Here is a 25,095-nt window from a genome sequence, read left to right as displayed (position 1 = left end):
GTCTTGTTTTGACATTTTGTCCTACAGAAACAGGAAGTGGGGGCGGGACATGTCGAGTGTCATCTTATTTAAAAATAAAAAATAGCCAATAGCATTAAGATTATAGCCACACACACATGCTCCTTCCACCCCGTAAGAGCTGCATACCGGGGAAATTTGATAAGCAATCTCAATACCAGCCAGCTTTTTCAAAGACTTGAGAACCGAACGATGATCTGACTGACAACGTTAATCCATAACCAGCCCACAGACGCACACAGCACATCACGGTTTTTGCTTACAATGTGGCTGGAGCCGTTGTGCCAGTGCAGTGCTGATGAATAAGAAACATGCGAGTAAAAGCTCATATATCCATGTTTTGAATCACGATACACTAAGCATAAAGGATACATTTTTTTTACTTGAGCTGTATATCCCAAAAAACATCAGATTGCACAACATTTTTTAATAAACTCCAGCAAATTTCCTTGCATCCAGTTGGCGCGTCTCAGTCAGAAGTGATCATCCCTATGCCTGTTCCCTTCAAAGACCATTACCCTCCACTGTGAGAGATTCAGATTGCTGAAAGGTGATAACGGTCAGTCAGAACTCACTTTTGAAGTGAAGCTTTTTTAGAATGACCTTACAGCATGGATTGTGCTCCCTTCGAAGGCATTATCAGCACAAGTTAGAACACAGCCAGATGCTCTTAACAGTTGTAGGGGGAGGGTGCATTCTCATTCTAGAAAGCATTTGATTGGACATGGTTTCTTAACCTCTAGTGACATCATGAATGTTCCTGAGTCTTTTCAACCAGAAGCGAGAGACTGTTGAATTTATATACTTCTATCTTCTGAAAACTAATTTTGTAAACGTTAATAAGTACACTAGCATACAGTCTATATATGACCTTAAAGCTAATAGATGTGGAATAAAAACAGCAAAACATTCATTTTGATTTCACTGGGTCTACATTCCAGCATGGAAGGATTGTGTGGCATATCCTCATCCTCAAAAACCATGAACATAAATCCACACCATAAACAAAATATAGTGAATTAGTAATGTAGTAACATTAATGCCATTATTTAATTTTATGGACACTTTTGTTTATTGTGCAAAAGTAAACAAAACATTTTGGTACTGTATTGGGTCAGCACTTGATGACCTGTGTGATATCTGGGTCAAGAAACACTGCTTTAAATGATCTATTAAGAATCTTTGTATTGTGTCAAAGAATATATTGTGTGTTAATAATTATTTTTGCTTCTACAGTTTTTTTCAGACCCTAATTCATTTACTGAAAGGAAATATTGGCACCGGACTGCTCGGCTTGCCTTTGGCTGTCAGGAATGCAGGCCTCCTGGTAGGACACAAAATCCAATTTAGTTTAATTGCATTTGGAGATAAACGCCCACGATGATGACTGTTTCTCTTTGAAAGTCTTGTGTTCTTGTTGCCTTTTCATAAGAACATTGCTTTAACACAGATATTGCATCACTGTGGCCGTTTTTAGTGTTCTTATCTGTACGTGATCTACTTATGTCAAAATCGTGTCAGCATCTCCTTTTTGGCTTCTCTTATGTTTCTCATGAGAGTTGTGATATTTAAGAACACATTAGATCTGTCACATCTTGTTGTTTTAAAGAGACAAAACATGCATGCAGCTAGCTGGTTAGAGAACTTGTGTGTTCAAGGGTTGTTATTCAGTTCTCACTGGGTCATGTGCAATAGGGATGTAGCAGCTATCGTAAAATTTAACAGCACATACAGGACATGCGTTTGTGAAATAGGTGAGAAAACTATATCCAGAGTGCCAAATTACCCCTCGCCAAGAACAAGTTAAAACATTTTTGTGGCTTGTTGGTAGCCATTAGTCTGGTAATTTAGTTAGGTATAATGACATAATAATGCATATTTATTTTTGGGGGGTGTATTCATATTCATATTTTTTTCCCCTTTTTTTTCCCAATTTGGCATGCCCAATTCCCAATATGCTTTTAATTCCTCGTGGTCACGTAGAGATTCGCCACATTCCGGGTGGCAGAGGATGCATCCCAGCTGCCTCCGCGTCTGAGACCGTCAACCCGCGCATCTTATCATGTGGCTTGTTGAGCACCTTGCCATGGAGAGAGCGTGTGGAGGCTTCACGCCATCCACCGCGGCATCAACGCATAACTCTCCACACGCCCCAACGAGAACGAACCACATTATAGCGACCACGAGGAGGTTACCCCATGTGACTCTACCCTTCCTAGCAATCGGGCCAATTTGGTTGCCTAGGAGACATGGCTGGAGTCACTCAGCAAGCCCTGGGATTCAAACTATCGAACTCCAGGGGTGGTAGCCAGTATCTTTTACCACTGAGCTACCCAGGCTACCCAAAATTTCTGACAATGTTTTCCAACTGATGAAAGATGCCACAGACTTCTTATGAAATTGCACCACACATTTTCCAGATTCTTAATCATACAGTATGCATATCTACATCTCTGAGGATCTTGCAAAGCTCCATTCTGTACTATCAAGATGGCAATTTGAATGAATATACAAGAGGTTGTGGTTGTACAACTATACCACTGCGTGTCACTAAAATGCCAAATCATTTGATTTCATAGTGATAGTACAGGCTGAGCTGAGCTGTTAACAGGACATTTTGGGTTCATATTCACATAGAGCTTCCATAAGCCATAAAATTATGAATTGTCCCCTTAATGTCCTATGACCACATGTGTGTCCTTTTGTAAGAGACTTTACCTTAGACTGTTCCAGTAAGATGCTTTTAACCAAGTAACCAGGGAATTTAAAAAGTTTTATGAATGTTCTAATGCTCTGTCACTTCTTATTGTGCAGGTGGGTCCTTTAAGTCTTCTGGCCATGGGCATTGTGGCTGTACACTGTATGAACCTCCTTGTGAAATGTTCACATCATCTAAGTGCAAAGTAAGAATTAACTGATTCAATTATTTGATTCTGTAAAAAGGTCCTTTTCTAGTTTGCCATGAGGAAAATTATTTGTTTACTTGATTATTTTCAATAATGGTTTAAACCCAGAGTCTAGAGTGCATGGTTACAACTCTTTTACAAATGTAATTTTTATAAAAGTCTCTCAGTTGTTTTAGTGAATCAGTCCTGTGAACAGAAATTACCACTCAAATGAATTCCAATAATGTTTCATCGCTAATTAAATTTGAATGTTCCCTGAACATTAAAGGAACTTTGTCATCATAAATGGTAACCGCCAAAGCTACACGTAGCCTATGCTGTAGGAAGTATAAATAAGGCTGACTTTTATGTAGATTTATAATAGATCTCCTTGGGGAGGCCCATGGTCAGCGGCTCAATAGGCCCTATGGTTAATCTATGCCTGCATGGGACTCATGCAGTATAATACAATTCTTATAAAGCTATGTGGTAGCTATGTGTGAGAAATTATTGTTGTTGTTCACTGATAAGCTTTTGCTTCACAGCTCTCAAATCTAAATCGTTGAGAAAAGCACCTTACGTTGTGCCAGGTATTTCATCATTTGTTACCAGTTGCAACGTGGGAAGCTTGAAAATACGACCACAAATGAGATTTTGGAGCATTGAAGATTATCAGTGAACAACGACTTAAATTGTTATTGTTTAGAGTGACTGTTTGGAACCAGGTTATTTCTTCTTGAAACTAGAAAATATAAAATTAAATGCATTTTGTTTGTTTCTATATGCATATAACTATGGAAAATACTTAACCTCAGAGTTTGATTGTTTCTGTCTCTAGGTTGGGTAAGCCATTCCTGTCATATGGTGATGCAGTGGAGTACGGGATGGAGAATGTACCGTGGCTGAGTAGACACTCTTTTTGGGGAAGGTAAATGAACTAACGTTGTTTCAGTGCTTACAAGACATTTTCTAAAATCAGTCATATGTAAAAGTTGACTTGTAATTTGTACTGTCACATGAGTACTGTGGTTCCTCTGCCTGATCTCTGTACAACATCGCTGGACCTGGATATATTGAATCTCATTTTGTTTTATGATTTGGCTTTTAGGCGTGTGGTGAATTTGTTCCTCAATATAACCCAGCTGGGCTTCTGCTGTGTGTACTTTGTGTTTCTCAGTGACAATGTCAAACAGGTGAGAAACATTTAAAAACTATGTTCAACCAGAAAAATTATATTTCAGAATATGCTTAAAGGTTTTTGGCCACATTAAATATTTATTTGTGGAAACGCTCAATCAAAATATCTATTATTGTTTATATTTAAATATAATAATAAACTAATATGGAACAGAAACATAGTTTGACAAAGATAAATGTATTTTCCTCACCACAAGAGAGCAGTATTGTCTTTCAGTTAAATGGTAACAGGCTGATTCTTTTCTTTTAGGTTGAATTTTGAATTTTTAAAAATTCTTACAATACAATCTTCTGAATTGTTAAAGAATGACTGTTATCGCAATAATACTGTATTTCCATTCACACATTGTAGGTGGTTGAGACTGCCAATGGTACAACCATGAACTGTCACAATAACGAGACATCAGTGATCGTTCCCAGCTATGACTCTCGTCTCTACATGCTGTTCTTCCTGCCCTTTGTCATCGTGTTGGTTTTTATCCGCAACCTCAAGTACTTGTCTCCTCTGTCCTTCATAGCAAACGTGTCCATGTGTATCAGCCTGGTCCTTATATACTACTACTGTCTAACGGTAAGAGAGCATTGTTACACATTAAACACACAACACACTCTTAGACACACACACACAGTACGTCAAAAGTGCTTCAATGTGTGTCCTATATTAGTAACCAATTTTGCTATATGTTGCATCATTTTTGCAATATAAGTAATATAATGCATACACTAATAAGCCTATTTATAGTACAACATCCTGAGTGCATCACATTATCATTCATTGGCCCCGAAAAGTGTACAGATGCTTAAACCACACAGAATGTATGAATATAATTCCATTAGATAATAATATCAAATAAGTGGTAATTACTTTTGAAAAGCAATACTGCAAGCAAACCTTTCAAGCAAAATGTGAAAAAATAGATTTTCTGATACTAATACTTTTAAAAATGAAAGGTATTAATGAATTGGGACACTTTCTATTTGTCAAATTTAGTTGAACTAGAGTTAATGTGATTAACTATACATGTAGTTATTCTGCTGGGACCCCTGTGTGAACATAAGGAAAACTGACTTCATACATCCACTAAAAATGAATAACTGCTAAGAAAAGTATTCCAAAGAGGTGAGTAAGGAAAGGTCTAGCGTCTTTGTTTAACAGATGCTTGTTTTTTTATTTTGTTTCTAATATAATGAAATTCATACATTTGTGGCCTAAGTGCCCAAATATTTTTGAGGCCACTGTACAATGATTAAATGCAAGTGGTGCTGAATTGATCATTCTCATCCATGTTGAAACAAAGCAGTCCTCTGGAGACACCTTTCTCCCATGGCCTCCTGATTGAGTCTCAGATGTTATTGATGAAGATTTAAGTGTAAATAACAGGTTTCAGGGCTTCGTAATTTTTACAGTCTATTCTTACTGAACAGCTTTAAATGCTTTAAATCATACTTTCTGCTTGTAATCAGCAGGCAACTGCTGCATGCAGTGAGAAATGGGCAAGTGGGTTATGCACATTTTCAGTAAGGGGAAGAAAATTTGTCATGGTGGAACAGAAAGAGGAAGCTGGCTGCATTTTGCTGATTGGTTTGTTGTTTGCTAGACATTTTTTTTTTTTTTGTGAATGGTCAAGGGTTTCAAGTGTGTTTACAGAGCTGCCAAAAGAACATTCCTCTTAATGCCTCTTAAACCATAGTACAAGCACACCATATGGGTGTTTCTTCATCAATGGACATTTTTGGCACTGTGGACTTTAATTGAACTCTCTCGAAACACGCTTTTCAAACTCACCAGTTTATTTAATAACAATGTATTTAATAACAATGTCCAATAGTTGATGCATGCATCACAGGAGAATTCTGTCTGATTCCCACCCAACCGTTGATCAAGTGTCATTGATGTTAATTAAAATTTAATTTCCACCTCAAAATGACTGGTGATATGAAATGTGGTGTAAATAACATTTTAATAATTTTTGGAATTCATTCCATTGCTATTCATTTGTCTTGCTAAGGCTAATTTCATAACTGGTGTTTTTTTGTATACTAAATGCACACAATTAAGTAATAATGCATTCACATATTTGCATGATCTGACAAAATTACAGCTTGATCTGAAATGACACAAAATAAATATTCATGTGATATTTACTGTGATCTCATGTCTCATATATCATCTCAAGCATGCTCTTCCCTGACAATAGCCCCTTTCACACATGCAACCAGGTAAATTACAGGTAAATAGTTGGGTTGCCTTTACCGGTAAATGTACCACATGTGCTGTTCACACAAACCATCAAAATAGGTATTTAACTTGATAACTGCAGTACATTTCCTGGAAAATGATGTTTGTGTGACATTGGCTAATTTTGTCTACTTGGTAAACAAGGATGCTAACGTTGGGGGAAAAAACGAACAAAAAAAAACTTTTGTGGCAAGATTTTTGGTGTCAATGGAAATGAAGCCATAACTGAGAATCTTTTTTGTTTTTATAATTTTTTTTATATAAATAGTGAAGTTGTTCGTGTTTATTTCATTCTTTGTAATTCTGGGTCTGGGACAGGGGTAAAACATGAAAATGTATTTTTAAAAAGTAGTTAGTCTTAAAAGAAAAATCAATTAAGACTTGAAAGTGCTTTTAGTTGGAAAAACTCCCACATGCAGGCAGACTGTGGTGTCAGCTATTTCTTGCATTGAAAACTTTTATGAATAGGTCCAATGTTGTATAGTGAGTACATTTGCCTGACATTTGTGTTAAAAATTTGTGTTTATTCAAAATCTGTCCTATTTATTTATTAATTTGAACTTATTTATTTTATTATTCACATCAATGTCACAGACTGTCAGACATTTCATCCTGCCATGTTTTGCATTCCCAGAATATCCCCTACCCAATTGACCTTCCATTGGCGGGACGAGGAGTTGACTATCCTCTATTCTTTGGAACAGCAATATTCGCCTTTGAGGGAATTGGAGTTGTAAGTTTTGCTTTTGTTTTAACAACATGTTTGTAGACACAATGGAAATTTTATTTAAATTAATGTATTAAAAACATTAATTCAACAAGGTGTCATGCTCTATCTTTGACATTTATAGGTATTGCCTCTTGAGAATAAGATGCAGAATCCCAGAAACTTTACCACGGTTCTGTATCTGGGCATGGGTATCGTCACCACCCTCTACATCACTCTGGGCACCATTGGCTACATTGGCTTTGGAGAGAATATTCGGGGCAGCATCACTTTAAATTTACCATTGTGTTGGTAAGTTTCTGTGGGACTTAATTCCTAAGAGAATTAAAGGACTATACCAGCTTAAATCCAATTTGTGTTCAGAAATGCACTCACAATTGAAGTCTGTCATTTGCAGTGTTTCTCGAATGATTTTGCTTCAGGACCCAGATTTTACATTGGATGTCAAGTGGTGACCTAACACAGATCTAAAATGATTTATTGCCCCATAGATTTTGATTATAAATACATAGCACATGGTATATTTTGGTGTACAAAATTAATATTTGAGTGGAATCTCAATTCCCAGACTTACAGATTTCACCCAGTAATAAAAATGATCTTTCTTTAACTTTAAGAGAAATTTTACAGAATGTCCGAGCAACCCTCGTCTATACAATGAAAGTGGATGGAACCCAGATGCAGTTAAGCTTAAAAAAAAGACAAAAAAGCACCATATAGGAATTCTAAACCAGTTGTGCACTATATTCCACTATTGAAAATCTCTTTTGACAGTAACATGGCTATTCACTTTCATGGAATGGAATGGAAAAGACTAATAGCAGCTTGGGCATTCTTCTATAAATAACTCATTTGTGTTTCACTGAAGAAATAAAGACATACATGTATCAAAAGACATGAGGGTGAGTAAATGATGACAAATTTATAATTTTTAGGTGAACTACATATCCATTTTAAGGCCTATTTAAAGTCTGAAGTAACAAAACGAAACAAAAGTATAAAATACTCACAAAACAAATTTTTGCACAAAAACAATTAAAGCCAAGTTCAGTGCTGATTTTTTTCTTTCCTTATCAAAAAGTACCTGAATGAATTGTGCAGCACCCATTTAAAAAATCAACCAAGCCCCCAATATAAATAAATGATGAATTATAGTGGATTATCACAGCACAATATTTGGGATATGGTGGAAATTAGAGTGACAGAGTTCATAAAGATAAGCTTGTTAATGGCAGGCGAATACAGACGATATTGGTCAGTGGGCTCAAGTGAACAATAAAGCTGACCGGAAAACTACTTAGTAACTGGGCACAGGCCCAAAAACGGCCATTGCAATTGAGTCTGTCAGCATGGTTAAATCAGCAGGGAATTGTGATTTCAAAGCAAATTGCAGAAGCAGTGGCAGAGGTGATAGTCTTCTATTCACATGTTGTAGTGACAGTGCAGTGATTGGTGTTCCTTGCTTAGAGCGTTTTCATTATTTTTTTAAGAAATCCGTTATACTTGATATTTTATATTTCTCTCCATAAGACTGCTGACATTTTTCATTTAACAGCAATTAAATGCTTTAACTATCTAATGCATTCTGTCAAATATTTGACATCAATGGCTTTAGAATTCAGAAATACACACATTCATTACAAAGCCATGGTTCATTATCTTCATTATCAATGATAATCTCATCGATGTACTGGCTGCCATTTCATCCATTCGTTATTCATGGGCTAAGGCTGCTGTAAATATTTAGTTTATACGTAGGGTTACGTCCTACGTAAGTTTAATGGTGCAAAGCTCAAATATTTAGTAGTGCATAAATTGTGACTTGGTGCCCATTTACGCTTCAACTATGGTAAGTTTGAATTTACGCACAGCTGGTGCAACCAGCCCCTGCTGATTAGGTGACTTGGTGCCGGCCGTGCATCTTCATGGCCCGGTCACGCCCTCCTCCTCGTCACAAAATAGTTTTAATTAGGGTATATCATGTTACACTGCAGGACCTCAAATTCTCTAAAATATTTGCATCTCTAAATTTCACTTCTGTCTCTTCTGTAGGTTATATCAGATCGTGAAGTTGCTTTACTCTTTTGGAATCTACATCACATACGCTCTACAGTTCTACGTGTCAGCAGAAATTCTCATCCCGCCAGCGGTGGCGCGATGCAATCCCAGATGGGCATTATTGGTGGACCTCAGCATCCGGGTGGCTCTTGTAGGCCTTACATGTAAGTTGTACTGCATCAGATCACCTTTTCATGCACCACACCAGTGTCCAGAATTAACTTCTTCCTTAACTTCCCTTTGTGAGTCTCTATTGTTTTCTAATCATATCTAGAATCCTGTTATTGCTTATACTTAAATTTGGATTTATTACCTCTAATATCTATAACAATGAAAGGCTTGGCCACTGATTTAGATATCACTTTCTCCAATATCCCACCCTCCAAAAATACGTCAGTGACCACATAAAATGACTGGCATAAAGAAAAGGCCTCTGACTCATTTCTGCTGTCTATATGGTTTAGGGATTTCACAGAGACTAAGATGTTATCTCAAGACCTATTTCTGTCAAATTTGTCAGGTTCTACAGACATTTTGTGTGTGGTATTCCGGGAAAAAAAGACATTGCTTACCTTTTTAAATCAACATCAATATTTTATGCAATAATGTGTATAGCTAGGCCTAAATTAGAATATTAAGATCAGAATATTAAAGTAGATAGAATATTTGGATAGACTGAATAATTAATTTATAATATTAAAATAAATATTTTATTAAACAGAATATTTTGACTCCTTTTGAATTTAGGGGCCATTTTTGTCAATTTCAGTGTCATTTTTTATGTAAGCCCTGGTTAAATTCTGACCCTCAACCACAACGATTTCATTAACTTAAGTCCACACGCCAGCAATCTTGCTGAAAAAATTAATCTGCTATTATGCAGCACGGGTATGTTTATGTCAAAAATCAGAATAGTTTTTAATGGCTCATTTGCTTTGGCACATGTTTGTGCGAGTTATCAAAGTTTTTCCATTTCACCACAGCTCAAGGTTGTGTTCGGTTACTTTGCAAAGCATTTGTCATTGTTAGATGGTGTCTTTTAAAAAAATCTTTTGTCACCTTTTTTTCTGAAATAAGCAGGACATTTAGCCCAACAGAACATTTTCCTCTTGTGATTCAGTGCTGCGATTCCTGGAGGGGGTGCTGTAATTCAATGTGCTCTGTGTTTTGATTAAACTCCATTGGAAGGGTCAAGTAGTGAACTTATGATAAACATGTTCCTCTTGGTGTTTTTGGTGGTAACCATGTCTGTGTCCTCTGATTGCAATATTTTTGATAGCAGTAAATAAACGCCACATGCTTGCTAACCCACCACACTTGATTTTTGCACATCGCCCACATCCCAGGCCCTAATATTTTTTGAAACATCCGAGGTTAGCTTTTTTTAACAGTTATATTGATTTGCCTTCAAAACCGAGATTAATACCTGTTTGACATGTGAGGTGTGATCTCACATGCTGTTCTGCTCTGAAGTGTTTTCTTCAATAGGTGGCAATATTGAACACTCCATCACCCTGAACGCTCACCCTGTTAACACTGCTTCCACTTACAGGAACAGCCTATTAATCTTAATATAATTTAACTAGTCTCCATGACCACAGGGGGATCTAAAATATAGCCTACATACATACAGTATTCATTCGTATTATGGCTAGAATTTTAAAGCAGAGACATTAAAGCAGTATTGGTGGGGGGCCATTTTAGTGGTCATGCTAATGGCTCTCATGTGTGGAGGAAAAATTGTCTGCATTGTGGCGTTGACCTGGAGTCGGATCTGCAGCTGTGGAATTATATTTGGTTAGTTAAATTGAGCATTGTAAACATTGTTTGTTTGCAAACCCCCTGTGATCATGTCACAGGTGACATGGGGCAGCAGGGGCAGGAATAGAAGCCTTTTGAGTTTAAATCACCCAGGGCATTGTGCATGATAATGTTGAAAAATTAAATAAACATAATTTGGCTCTTGTAAAGAGAAGTAAATGGAAATGGCATGTCGTAATGTGCTGTGAAATGTTATGCATTAAAAAAAAAAATCTCTGAAGAAACTGTTTATCTCCTCACCTGCATGTTTTTCCGTTCTTGATCCTGTATGAAGTTGCATGTGGGAATGGCATGCTCTCTGACCTTGAGGTAGTTGGATGTTAACTGTGTCTATTGCACTGTTACACTCTTCTGTAATAGAAAATAACATTTTATTCAGACCTTTAAATTTTTTTTAACTGCACACAGACTACACAAAAATCTTCTCCTTCATAGAAAGTTATTGCTCTATACTTTTAATTAGAGAGCTGAAAAAAAAATTGTTCCTTATTCACAATGAGTTGCTCACATTCATATCAAATGAAATTAACATGACAAAAGAAATGCATTGTCATTCATTGCTTTTACCATATAAGTGAAAGAAAACAATGACACATTGCCTTAAAAATCGCTTTTAGTTATTACAATCTTTCTCTTGAAAGCATTGCACGGAAAATTTGTTATAAAGCAAGCAGAATCGGGAAGAAAAGCTGTAAAATACAGCCATTGTTTTAATAACTGTAAGGAAGGCATAATCAGGGTTGTGGAGTAACGGAATACATGTAACATGATTACTAAATTAAAATACAAAATATAAGTAACTATTCCACTACAGTTACAATTAGAATGGTTAATTTCAAAAAGTATTTTGAATACTGAAGAGATTACTTTGCATTTTATTGTATTCGTTTAATTTAATATTTAGTCCTTTCAGATGGAAAACATTTATACATATAAATTATGAGATCCAAAGTGCATTTGAACAGAGGTGAAACACTTTCTTATGACGTTACATTCATACGAGTAGACAGAGAAGTATGTTTGGAGCACAAGTAATAGAAATAAACCTTGTGTGAATTGTCAGCTTTACACTAAGCTAAAATTCTATTTCTAGCCTTTTTACCTGCACACGTTACCAGACACGATCATATGTTTTATCAAGACAATTCATGTTAGATCATAATTACTTTTTCTAGTTAGACCTTTGATATTAGGGCAAAAATCGTATTCTTGATAATAATTTTTGTATTGTTTTCCTGTAAAAATATCTAAAAATCCTTGAAACAAGATCAATTTGATTTATCTTGTTTTAGAAACAACACTGAATAAGATATTTAGTTTTTCAGAGAATTTATTTTTAATGTGTATTTTTATGTTTATAGTCAAAACTCTATAGTAAAAATCTACCAGTGCTGAAGAATTAATCCAAAATGTTTAGAATATGTTACTGACCTTGAGTAATCTAATGAAATATGTTACAAATTACATTTTACTTCATGTATTCTGTAATCTGTAGTGGAATACATTTTAAAAGTAACCCTCCCAACCATGGGCATAATGTATAGGCAGCCAGTTATTATCGTAAAATAAACACTGACAGGGTATTCAGGACCCCAACGCGAAGCAGAGTTTATTTTATATTTATTGTATTACATTATCCCACTTTTTTCATGTCTTATTACCAAATAAGGTAATAAATGGACATGAAACATTGATTTGATGAACTACAACAGTGTAGAAGATCCAGGGGCACCAGTAAAAAACAAATACAGTTTAGTGGTTAATATACAAAAATATTTGACCACAGAATGCTGGGATTGACCTATCAGATTCAAGTATTCCAGAGAGCTGTGCAAAAACAAAACAGAAAAGAGCGCATTTCTTGTAAATTTATATTGTAGTTATCTCTTTGTTACAGACCCAAGTCATGTCTCGCATTTTTCCAAATATGGATAAAATCAAATGCAGAAAAACAAAACAAAAAAATAACTAGCAGGCAATGATTTTCTCCCCGCTAAAATCAGGGTTGATTTAGCAGATCAATTACAGGTTGTAAGGCCTGTGATTATGGGTCAGTCATCTTTCTGAATAATAAACACACAGGATGTGAAGATGTGCCTCGGTGAACCACCTTCACAGTTCATCAAGCGTTGAGCTGGGCAGTTACAAGATTGCACCGACTGAAATCTGTTGTCATTTCTTCAGAATGATATTTTGACAGAGTGCTGGATGCTCGACTAACCATTTAGTTCAGCCGGTCTTTAGCTACCAGACATTTATACTCCACCATCACACCCTCCATTTGAATGTCACTCACGTCGGGCTAGGTTTTTGGAGCCAACAAATACTGTACATTTCTACTTAATACAGTTAAGTCACAACTGTCATACTGTGTTCCTCAGACTGGTTTATGTTTTTTATGTAATGTTACTTTTGGAGCCATGTGCCATATCCATCCCAAATATCAGCCTGATTTATTAGATTGCAACTCTTGTCAGTTCAGGTTTATTAGTTTTTATTTCTATTTAATTTTCAATTTGTCTTATCAACTTAGTTTAGTTTTCATAGTGTCCACTCTCTGACTAGTTTAGTTTTTTATTCAGTGTTTTCTAGTTTCAGATTAGTTTTAATTTTTAGTTTAAGTATCTTAGGGCTGCCAAAGTTAATACTGTAACTGAAATAATTTTAATATGTTAACATTGATACATTTCTCAGGGCCATCTAGTGTTATCACTATCTAGTGGCATTTTCACGTTTAATGTTGGTGGGTTGTAAAAGTTTTACTTGAAAATGTAAAACTTTTATTCTTGAAAAAGTGTTTTACAGGTAGTTTAGTTAACAAAATGTTATCATTTTATATTCATTTTAGTTTCCCTATACAATAATAACACTGTGTCAGACCTATTGAATTATTTAGTCGTATTGTCTTGAACTTGTTGCGAAAAGACTACACAATCCATGTTTGTGCTTTGCCAAATTCTGACCTGCTCGATCCATTGGGATGGTCCCAGTGTAATGAAGCCAAGCACAGAATAATGCATATCATTCCTCTTTCTGCTCAGTAAATCACTGCAATATCCATTGTGTAATATTAGCATCTTAAGTCTTTCTTTCCTTTTTTTTTTTAAATTGTGAATCCAAAATCAAACACTGTCAAGTGTCTGCATTGGCTCTTTGAGGACAGAAAGGATGTCGTTAAGAGTGCATTTTTCTCGGAGATGAACAAAGACGAAGGGTATGTATTGTATGACACCTGATAGATCTCCTTAAAGTGGCTAGCGGGCTTCATCTTGTACACAGAGCTGAGATTCTTTTCCAACTCATATGATCACAAGTGTTTGCAGAATCCATCAAAGGCCAACAGTGGCTGGGCTGAGCTGACAGTATTAATGCAGTAAGCATGTGTCACAGTAAATGCTGTCAGAAAACAAGAACACAAGAGTTTGGCAAGAGGACGGATCGTTTACGCTTAAGGGGTTTCACCGCCGACTGACATATATCTGACATATGGAATGGGTTTATAGAGGTACTTCTGCAAAAAGATGACATCACTTGGAATTAGCTAGACCGAGTGTATCACAAAGAGCATTGGAGCAACATGTCAACATCTAAAATCACAAAAATATAACTAGATATTTTAGATTTTTTTAAGAAAATTTGCTGTCATGATACAAGTGTGTTGTAGGTGGTTGCTAGGGTATTCTGGTTGGTTGCTAGGTGTTCCCTACTGGCACAATTCAAAAGAGCCCACCACTGGTCTCTAAGTATAGCTTATATAATGTTGGTGACCTAGCCAAGCTTACTTGTCAAGAAGGAATGCTGCAGTTTCAGCGTCTGTAAAGATGTAACAATTTGCTTTATATCATCCATCTTGTCAAGTGATTTTTATTTGTGTAGCGCTTTTCACAACACGCATCGTTTCAAAGCAGCCTTACAGAAAATCATGCTTTAAGACTATATAGATATTACGGTTTCATTTTCTGTAGAGTCATCATTGTGTAGTTTGATTAAATATGATAATTATATATTTTTATACATAATTTACTAAGTAGTTAAATAATAATTGTATTTAGAACCCCATTGAGCAAGCTGAAGGTGACCGTGGCAAGGATCACTAAATTCCATTAGATGTTGGTTAATAGAGAAAAATAACCTATGAAGAAGCCAAGCTCACTGTGGGGCCAGAATATAATGCCAATATTAGTTATTTGTGTGCAGTGCAAGTCATGGTTTAAAAGTTTGTAATCTAAGTAAGTTTTAAGGCAGTGTTTAAACAAAGATTTAGTATGAACTTTAAGATTAATGACTAATGTCTTTTGAAGTCCATCCTGGATTAACTGGTTATTTCGGAGAGGTTTGGTGGGGTCCATCCTAAATCCAAAGTTCAGGCAGTGGCATATGAAGAATCTGATGTCTTAAAGTTGGAGTTGGCATCAGTTCATCCTCTGAAGTCCATCGTAAAAGACTGAAGTGATGTCTTGCTAGCACCGGCTGTAGTTTGTCGCCATCATCACCCAGCGACATGTAGCAGTGGAGTCTGACACCAAGCAGGAATGGAGCTGGATCTGGCTAGCTCTTGTAACCTTGGGATATGAATCCTGAGGTTGAGACAGAGAAACAAATAGAATAATATTAGTGTAGATGCCATTCAATTTATTGCAGATTTATAGATTATGAGAAATGTTTCTGAGAAATATTTTTGGTTCCGGCAGACCTATCTAAAGCAGCCTAATTGTGGGTTGATGGATAAATTAGGTGTATGCCTCGCTAAATAGGTGAGACTTTAGTCTAGACTTAGAGTGTGTCTGCTCCCGAACAATCTTAGGGAGACTATCTGCCTCCTTCTGTGGATTTTGATATTCTAGGAACTATAAACTGGCTGGATTAATTTATTTGAATGTAGTTAACAGAAGTTTAAAATGAATATGAAATTTAACAGCAAGCCAATGTAACGATGATAAAATTGGGCTAATATGATCATATTTCTTGGTTCTAAAACCCCAGTGCTGACAAAGTTGGGACAGTATGAAAAATGCTGCTGAAAACAAAAAGGAGTGATTTGTAAATTATATTTACCCTTTGCTATATTGAAAGCACTATAAGTTGGCTATTTCATATGATTTTGCACTGTGTCTTCATCATATGAAAATTCCTGCATGTCTAATGTGGAAGTAAGCATGAGTTCCACACATGAGGCATTAAGGACATGCTTACTAATATTATGCCCTAACCAAAACCCCTTATCTAAACTTAACCAATCAGTAGCATGTGTAAACATGATAGGAAGCTGTTGTGTGTGACAGAAGCAAGTAATTGTCACGTATTAGATGGGAACGATGTCCAGCAACGTCATTGGCTGTAGTGAAGGTCTTAATAATACAAACGTGTGCAGTCGCACAGTATCATACTATATAGCCAGATTAAAAAAAGTCTTACAAATACTGACAGTTTTGCTGTGAGTGTGTGTTGAGAACATTGTTCTCAAAGTGCTGGATTATTTGCTGAAGTATCTGTTGGCAAATTGACAAGTCTCGAAGTATCCTTGCTCTTGAAGAACTAGGCAGTTTTTGGAGGCTCCTTATGTACTATGACACAGCTGCCTCACCTGTTTAACATCTCCTGTTTCACATTGCCCAGTAATTCTAACTCGTGAAATTGTTATTAGTCTTAAATGGCCCATCTCAAATAATTTGGAGCATGCTGCAGTCATCTGATTTTAAATTAAAAAGGTAAAACATCATATAATTTTTTGTTGTAGTGCTTTCAATATAGCAAAGGGTGAAATATAGTTTACATGTCACCTTTTTGTTTTTATTAGCATTCTTCATACTGTCCCAAGTTTTTTGGAATTGGGGTTGTAGTCAGCACTCTGGCAGCTGCATTTTGAACAATTTGTAGCGGTGTTGGCCTGGGGTTAAAACAACCACGGTTATTAAATTAAATTCAGTTAAAATTAACAAGATAGTTGGTGTAAATGTAATAGAAAAATTGTTATCTTATAAATTAAAAATAACACAATGAACAGGAATCCAACAGATTCAGTTTGAACTTTTCTCTGTTCATTACATGACTCAGTAATGCAATACTTGAGCACAGCAAATTATAGTCTTGTCCCAGGAACATTTACCTTTTAATACCTTACTACATCAACAGCCACGGTAGAGTATACCAACATAAATAAGTGTTCATCAATGCCTTGTGGGTTATAATAAAATAAATACAATAATTAAAAATGTCATATCCATGAACAATTCTTATGAAAGCAAAAACAAAAATTGATACATGCCCTTCACAAAAACCCAGGGGAAGGGAAAAAAAAGGGTAAAAAGGTCTTCATGCTCCTAAGTTAAAGGGAAAAAAGGATGAGAAAAATTCTTGCTGTACCAAAAAAATACCTCATGATCAGTGTAGTTGTCTTTGGTTCATGCATATATACAACCAATAATAGTTAGACAAATTATTGACAAAAAAACCCCCACAATTATTACAAAACAATATTATACTCTTACAGTATCACCTGCTGAATTACTGGGCCCAGACAATCAGTTCAAAACAAAGGCCTTCTGTAGCAAGGCAATTTCGTAACAATAAAGGAAATGAACCGGCGACTTGAGGCCAAATAAAAATAAATGACATCCCTACCAATTACCCTCCCTATAAACAAAACAACACTGAGTATCCTCGTTTAAACTGCAATACTCCTTGCAAACTTAATTTAAAGAATGAAAAAACATCCATGCCTGACACTGACACAATGCTACATGATGCGTGATCTGCTCTCTCCACCACGATTTACAAGCGCTCACTCAAACGTGGGATACGAACTCTGTCTAAGGTAAGAATCGCATGAACCACAACTATAAACCACAAGCCGTAGTACTTCATCATTAAATGCAGAGTTGTGGCCGAGTCAACGCTCAAGCTGTGACTCTGTCATACACCCAGCAGTGTAATGCCGAGTTTACACTACACGATTTTAGGCCCGATTTTCACTAGGCTACAGTTTTGTGGAGATCGCCTACAAAAGCCCGAAATCATAGGCAAATCAGAGCTTGCTCCTGTTAGCGAAGAATGAAATGTATGAATTATCAAAGACGTGATCTGAGAGAAGTGCCAACGCATCTGCGATGTCAGTGAGATATCTAGAATGTTAAATATCTGGACCTGTCTGTGATTCCGAATCACGCAATGTGAAATGTGTTTTGACTGAATACAACTGCAACGTTGACCTACAGCCAATGAGAGAGCAAGAAACTGGGCACGGGAAGTTTCAGTGGGGGGAGTCCTGATATACCTGCAACAGAACATCAACTAGCATGGCTGTGGTATCAAGAAAGTCTCATTGGACTGAAGAAATGAAGGAAAAATTGGTGGAACATTGGCAGGAGCACCATTGCCTATTTTATGTTTCATCTGAACTGTACCACAACTGGGTAGAGAAAGAGAAGAGTTTGAGAGAAATTACCAATTCTCTTGGACAGTCAGGTAAGCAAATGGGTAGATTTTTCAGTAGGAGGTACTTTTTCAAATTGTAACCAATAAAATATATGCCTTTCTGGTGATTAAAAACATACACATCATATTCTGAAATGCATAACATGATTGTGCATTTGTTTTCATATCTCATATCACTTCTCGAGTGTCAGAGTTGGCAGAGTTGTTGGGGATTCATCAATAGTGAAATGTTTTGTAATGCATTCACCCCATTGCGATTCTTTGTGTAATTTGAAAACTCTACGACTTCCATGACGAGACAGACAGTTGTGTAATATGAACGGTACCACAATCTGACGTCTTTATAGTGAGTAGGAGGCATAACCTGGAATGACCTGCACACCCCGTATACAAAGGAGAAGGAGAGACTGCAATCACATTTGTGCTTCCTAAAATAACTTCCTCCCAGGTATCCCATATAAATGCTCAACAGCACCCTACCAGGAAACAATTGGTCCGAAAAAACAATCACTGACAAATGTCACAAATTGAAGTTTATTTATTGAACTTGCAGTACATCCTCCCAATAATTAATTACAATAATCTAGTCTTGAGGTCATGAACGCATGAATTCGTTTTTTTCGGCATTAGCAACAGAAAGCATGTGTCGTAATTTAGCAATATTTCTGAGGTAGAAAAATACTGTTCTACAAACATTGGAAATTTTATTTTCAATGGACCGATTGGTATCAAATATAACACCTATGTTCTTTCCTGTAGAAGACGACGCAACAGTATTTTCATCGAGAGACTAATTATATATTAGCGGCTTATTTGTAGAGGTTTTTGGTCCAATATATAGTACCTCTGTTGAGTCAGAATTGAGTAGAAGGAAATTTCTGGCCATCCAATCTTTGATTTCGTTGATACACTCTTTCATTGATAATTTGGGAATTGTGAAATTTCATCAGGTTTAGAAGAAATATAAAGTTGGGTTGTCTTGGAATCATGATGGTGATGTTTGTTCATGTTTTACTCCGTTTTCTCTCTATTTGTACTATGAAAAGTATTTTTATTTTGGTCCTAATATTTTATGATAGTGAAGAGACGTTACTGTTACTCCCAAAAATAGTACAGAGCATGTGGCGCAGCTGTAAATACCTATAAAACTGAAATCTGGGAATCCCAAAATGATTACCTAAATTCTCAAAAATCTCAACACTTCACACTCATACAGGTTGCTGAGTGTAGTAACCCCCCTCACAATCCACTCTGACCAACAGAAAGGAACTTGATGATACATAATTTGGGGTTTAGCCATATGCTTGAGGCAACATTTTAAATAAATGTCTGAACTAAATACTCTGGCCACTCTTGTCCAAATCACGTGCAAATGTGAAATAATGGGGTGTGACTTATCTTTTCCAGTTAGTTTGATAGAAAGGCTTTGCAATGGCGAAATAGGGGCATGGACTTCCTTTTCAATAGAAAACCAAGGAGGGGCTCTTTCAGGTGGAAGTTACCAACGAGCCAAATGCCTGAGACTGAACCCATAATAAAAAAACTAAATCTTAGGTAGGCCTTGCCCACCTTTGTCAATCGGATTGTGTAATTTTTTTTTAAATATAGGTTGGTTCGTTTACCATTCCAAATGAAGGACTTCGTTATGCTATCAAATTGCTCGAAATAAGAGAGGGAGAACATCTATAGGGAGTGACTGTAACAGGTAATTGAATTTTGGAATACAGTTCATTTTAATAACATTAACCTTCCAAATCATCGAAAAATTTTATGAAGCCCACCTGTCCATGTCACTCGAAAACCTTTTTATTAAAGGGTCAAAATTAACTAACTAAATCAGACAAATTTGCTGGGAATAAAATACCCAAACACTTAATGCCCAGTTTGGGCCACTGGAAAGTGCCCGGCTGAAAAGCTGTTACTGGGCAGTATGCTGTCAGAGCAAAGCTTCGGATTTAGACCAATTGAATTTGTATCCTGAGAACTTGGAAAAGGAATGAATAATTCTGTGGAGGCAAGGCATAGATCTAGTAAGTTCAGAGACAAATAATATAACATCATCTGCATAAAGCAGAAGCTTATGCACCACACCTCCCTCCATCACCTGGAAAATCAACCTCCTTTCTTATCGTGGCTGCTAATGACAGAACATTAATAGGGAAAGAGGGTAACCCTGCCGAGTGCCCCTATTCAGAGTAAAATAATCTGAAATTAATCCACTTGTTTGTACCGCTGCTACAGGGTGTCTATAAAGTAAATTAATCCAACCAATAAATGTACTCCCAAACCCATACATTTCCAAAATCCCTTCAAGATCATGCCAAAATATTAGCCAAAACCAACCTTTGCCCCTGAATTTCTGCTAAAACAATAATGATTCTCCCCAGTTTATCTTAAATCTGTTTGAGAGATTTGAATTGTAGATGTTATTTAAAAATATAATGACTCCCCTGCCCTTACTTGCGCTAACACTAAATAAAAAATGCCCACCCCATATCTTCCCAAATTTTTCAGCTTCCTGCGAGGAAAGATGTGTTTCTTGAACAAACACTGTCAGATTTCTTACACTTAAGAAAATAAATAACCTTCCTTCTTTTTATGGGGTGCCCCAAACCATTCACATTCCACGTGGAGAAAGATAACCCAATCATATCAACATTTGACATTTTGATGTACTAGAAAAAATTTATTGTGGGTCAAAAAAAAGATTATAAAGACCACATTCCAACATTAGTATGACAATCAAAACCTGAACATCCACCAGAATCAAACAAACAGAAACTCATTTACCCCACGCACAACAGCGCGGTAGATGACGTAAACATTCCAATGTCCCGCAAAAACACTCTACAAAACAAACTCTAGCCAACAATAGGCATAAGCACAAGGAACAAACAGATTCATCCAGAACTGTCTCGAAACAGTGCTATTCCACAAATCAAACTCCAGCCGCTAGGTGGAACCAGCATATAAAGAAACAAAACAGGCGTCCCTGTTCTTCGGATGGTCAAGAGTCAAATTCAGGCCACATATAAAAAATACACCATGACTTACTCAGTCCATCAACTTTATAAGAGACATCCTTTGGCTGTGAACCCCAGTGCAAAAGCAATCCTCTGTCAATGCAAAAGTTTCTTGAAGGAGAAGGGATATTCCACAAAACAGAACCAACACAAACGGAAACAAAAATGGTGCCTAGCTTCCTCACACAATAGAGTACATGTTCAACAAGTCAATCCACTCACATAAGAAACACCAAATGGCTTACTCACTCCAATGTATTTGTTAAGGACAGTGCTTGTTTGGGACATGTAAAAACTTTGCAGCCATCCTTTGTTTCTATTCTCAGTATGGCCGGAAACATCAGTGCAAAAGTGATCTTCTGTTGATGCAAGGGTTTCTTACACTCCTTGTCGAGTTTCTTCTCTCTCTCGTCGAATTTGCAAAGTCCAGGAACAAGAAAATATTGTGATTCTTCCAAGAAAGCTTTCCGTTGCTCCTCACCTCATGCAACACAAGATCTTTATCGGATGATGTTAGAAATTTGGCCAGAATTGATCGGGGCCTGTCTCCCTCAGCAGATCTGCGAGCCGGGACTCTGTGAGATCGCTCGATTTCCAGCTTATGGCCTGTTATATCAAGCAGACTCGTGAAGAGCTTGTCTAGGAATTTCACCATATATCTGCCTTCATGCTCAGGAATTCCAACAATCCATATGTTATTTCTCCAATTTTCAAGATTTTCCAGTTTTTCAAAATGTTTCCCATTTTGGTCGCGGGCGGATTAGCGGATAATTCCCTCTCCGATGACTCCAGATAATCAATCCATTTCTCAACATCTGCCACTCTTGTAACCAACTGAGAGAATTTTGTTTCCATCGCCATAATCTATCGACGTATTACAGTGAGATCCTCCATGTCAGCAACAACCTTTGTCAGCATCACAAGTTGACGCTGGATTTCTTCTCCCACTGTGCCATCCAAATCGAGTCCCCAATATTTTTGCATTATAATTCCCTCATACTTTGAAATTTACATAACTTTTTAGGAAGTTTGTAAAGTTTAGAGTGCGTCTGGACTGTGAGCTATGTGTTCTTCCTCTCCTCAATCAGACTCGAGCTGCAGTACTGCTCTTGCGCGCCATCAGTAGAGTTTCATATGATCTCACGTTACCTTAAATGAGATCAAACAGCACAAATAGGCTTTCTTTTTGCAGTTTAAAGATACTCCCTTAAAGGGATGAATTTAAAGCCTTAGAATCCCATGACGGTTCCTGACCCATGACTGGAATCACAAAGTTCCTATGAGCATCCCATTTGACATTTTATAAAAGAAATATTAAAATACTGATAATCAAGAGCAGCTCTCTGACATAATCATCTGACAATGTCTGATATTAATTAATAAGCAGTTGCATACGCTTTCTTTCTTGTACTACAGTTTAAACAAGTTTAATTGCTTTGGTATAAAAACATGTCCAACATTTCTGAAAATCTCTGACCAAATACACTGATTTTGGACCGTCATGAAACTGTTTCTATCTGATCTAATGTTTTATTTTCCTATGTTTTGCTAAGTTCAACCTTTTGAATTTTATGTACATAGAAATTAAACTTGATTATAGACTCAATTCAGTGTTTGCTTGCTATTTGCAAGCTCTCGTGTTGTGATTTGATTTAAAACCCGACTTCAAATGAAGTTTTACAATGCATTCACGCTTTGAAAATTCTGTTTTCATCTTTTTCTCCTAATTCCTCTTCATTCTTTACAATCCATTTTAATTGACATGCAAATTGGAGGGAAATGGATGTGTTTTCTATTTCAAGAAGGATAAGTGTTTCAAGACTGATACTCCGAGACAATTGCTAAAATTAAGTTATCTCCCATGTTCACATGAATGCCGTGGAGTGATTGCTGAACCCCGGATGTTAAGGGCAGTTAGCAGAATTTATAATGGCCATTCAGCCTTCCTACAGGTGAATAGTTTGGTTCTTGTGGTTTGAAAATCAGCTGAGATTGATGTGCTCTTTTCTAAGGCTATATGACATGTTATGATTGATTCTGTCCAAGAGCTGATTAACCTCTTAACACTTTTGTTGTTCTATTGAAGTATATATGAAGTGCAAAGGACTTTCTATCTTTGCTTCTTTCTCTGTTAAATTATTATTCATTTTTCATGCAGATACATGGTTTTAACTTGGAAATCCACCAAAACAAGTTCTGCTTGTAAGTTTACACACCCCTTAAAAAATCTGCAATGTGTTAAGCATTTCTTTTTAAAAATAAAGGAACAACATACCATTTTGTATTTATGAATTTAGAACGGCCTTGATTAAGCTATTTGACATGGCAGATATTAAACTTATACAAGCTACACATTTTATAGATTCTGCAAGAGGGTTGTAAACTTATGAGAAAAAGTATATGTAAACTGATAAGCACAGCTTTATAAAGTGAAGCACTCTTTCCAAGAAGGAACACTTGGGTATGAAAAGTTGAGGAATTTGTTTGGTAACTATGCTGAGTATTATTAAATAGATGTGACAGTGAGCAAACTTTCACATCAGTTGCTTGGTTTAACTGATCATCTATTGAATGTCAGACACATTTGTCTAGCAAACAGGCTCAAGATATGTCTACCTCTCTCTTATCACATGGCTTTTGTTGGAATCTTAAGGCTGCCGATTAACTCCTTTATTCCAAAAATGTATGTGATATTCTTAAGGCTTTTTGATGTTAGGACCATGTAGGGATCATCTGAGCTTTAAATGGTGTGTCAGCCAGGTTGATATAGTTGCAAATCCAGGTGAATTAGAAAATAGATCTTTGCATCTCCCCACACTCCTCCTCAGTTGTATGAAGTACTTGGAAGAACCCCAAAGACCATGGAAGAGCACAGCAGGAGATGGACAAAAAGGCAGAGTGTTCTGTTCATCTTGTCACATCACTGCTTTAAAATCAATCCATTTTAAAGCTTGCAGATTAAGCAGAGGCCACGGCTATGATGTGTTCCATTTGAGTTTGGCAATACCTTGACTGAAGAATACGTGATCCAATACCTTGACTGAAGAATACGTGATCTGACTGCTACTATTAAACATGCAGCAGTTAAGTGGTGTTTCTTGAAATTGCAAAACCTTTTAAGAACATTGGTCACTGCAAAAACATACATGTGAATCTTCAAGATGATGTTAAAATGTGCCTTTGAACTATGAATAAAACAGTTTAGAGATTGAATCCTTAATACAGAGAACATATAAGATTAATCTTCAGTATATGGCCTAGTTAATTTAAAAATGATGTTGAAAATCCCCAGTTTCTTTGACAGATATTGTTTTTTTTCCTTTTTGTTTGGTTGATAATCACTGTCCTGGCTGATGTTTTTTTGTGTTCTGTTTGCTTTCAAATTAACGAGTTCTTATGAAACCTGATGTTTTCCTATTCACCTGTTATCAGCCTTATTATAATTTTGCTGTATTGAGGTCATAGAAAAGAGCCCAGCATCTGTTTGACACGACAGAATATAATCAAACTATTCTGAATGTTACACATAAGCTCTGTTCCAAAACCTATTGAGCTGCCTTGTTCTCTTCCAGATACATAGACTGCCTTCTTAAGGGCTCTTCACACCTAATGCATTTTTGCATAATCTTCCAGTTTTTCAATTGTTTTTCCATCTAAACAAGAACTAGATGGACATCTTTGACCATTGCGTCA

General features: G+C 36.5%; 1 protein-coding gene across 1 annotated transcript in view; it reads left to right on the top strand.

Moving 5' to 3' along the window:
• slc36a1 (solute carrier family 36 member 1) overlaps positions 1-25,095 on the top strand; it is a 48,464-nt gene that overhangs the window by 2,150 nt on the left and 21,219 nt on the right. Inside the window, exons 4-11 of the mRNA XM_052149833.1 lie at positions 1,255-1,345; positions 2,833-2,921; positions 3,742-3,831; positions 4,012-4,096; positions 4,453-4,671; positions 6,974-7,072; positions 7,191-7,357; positions 9,119-9,288. Of these exons, the coding sequence (XP_052005793.1) occupies positions 1,255-1,345; positions 2,833-2,921; positions 3,742-3,831; positions 4,012-4,096; positions 4,453-4,671; positions 6,974-7,072; positions 7,191-7,357; positions 9,119-9,288 (1,010 nt within the window). The remainder of the gene's footprint in view (positions 1-1,254; positions 1,346-2,832; positions 2,922-3,741; positions 3,832-4,011; positions 4,097-4,452; positions 4,672-6,973; positions 7,073-7,190; positions 7,358-9,118; positions 9,289-25,095) is intronic.

The sequence above is a fragment of the Xyrauchen texanus genome, chromosome 19 (assembly GCF_025860055.1).
Source record: "Xyrauchen texanus isolate HMW12.3.18 chromosome 19, RBS_HiC_50CHRs, whole genome shotgun sequence".
NCBI lineage: Eukaryota > Metazoa > Chordata > Actinopteri > Cypriniformes > Catostomidae > Xyrauchen > Xyrauchen texanus.
The sequence above is the reverse complement of the archived record's forward strand: the minus strand, read 5'-3'. Positions and strand labels throughout refer to the sequence as shown.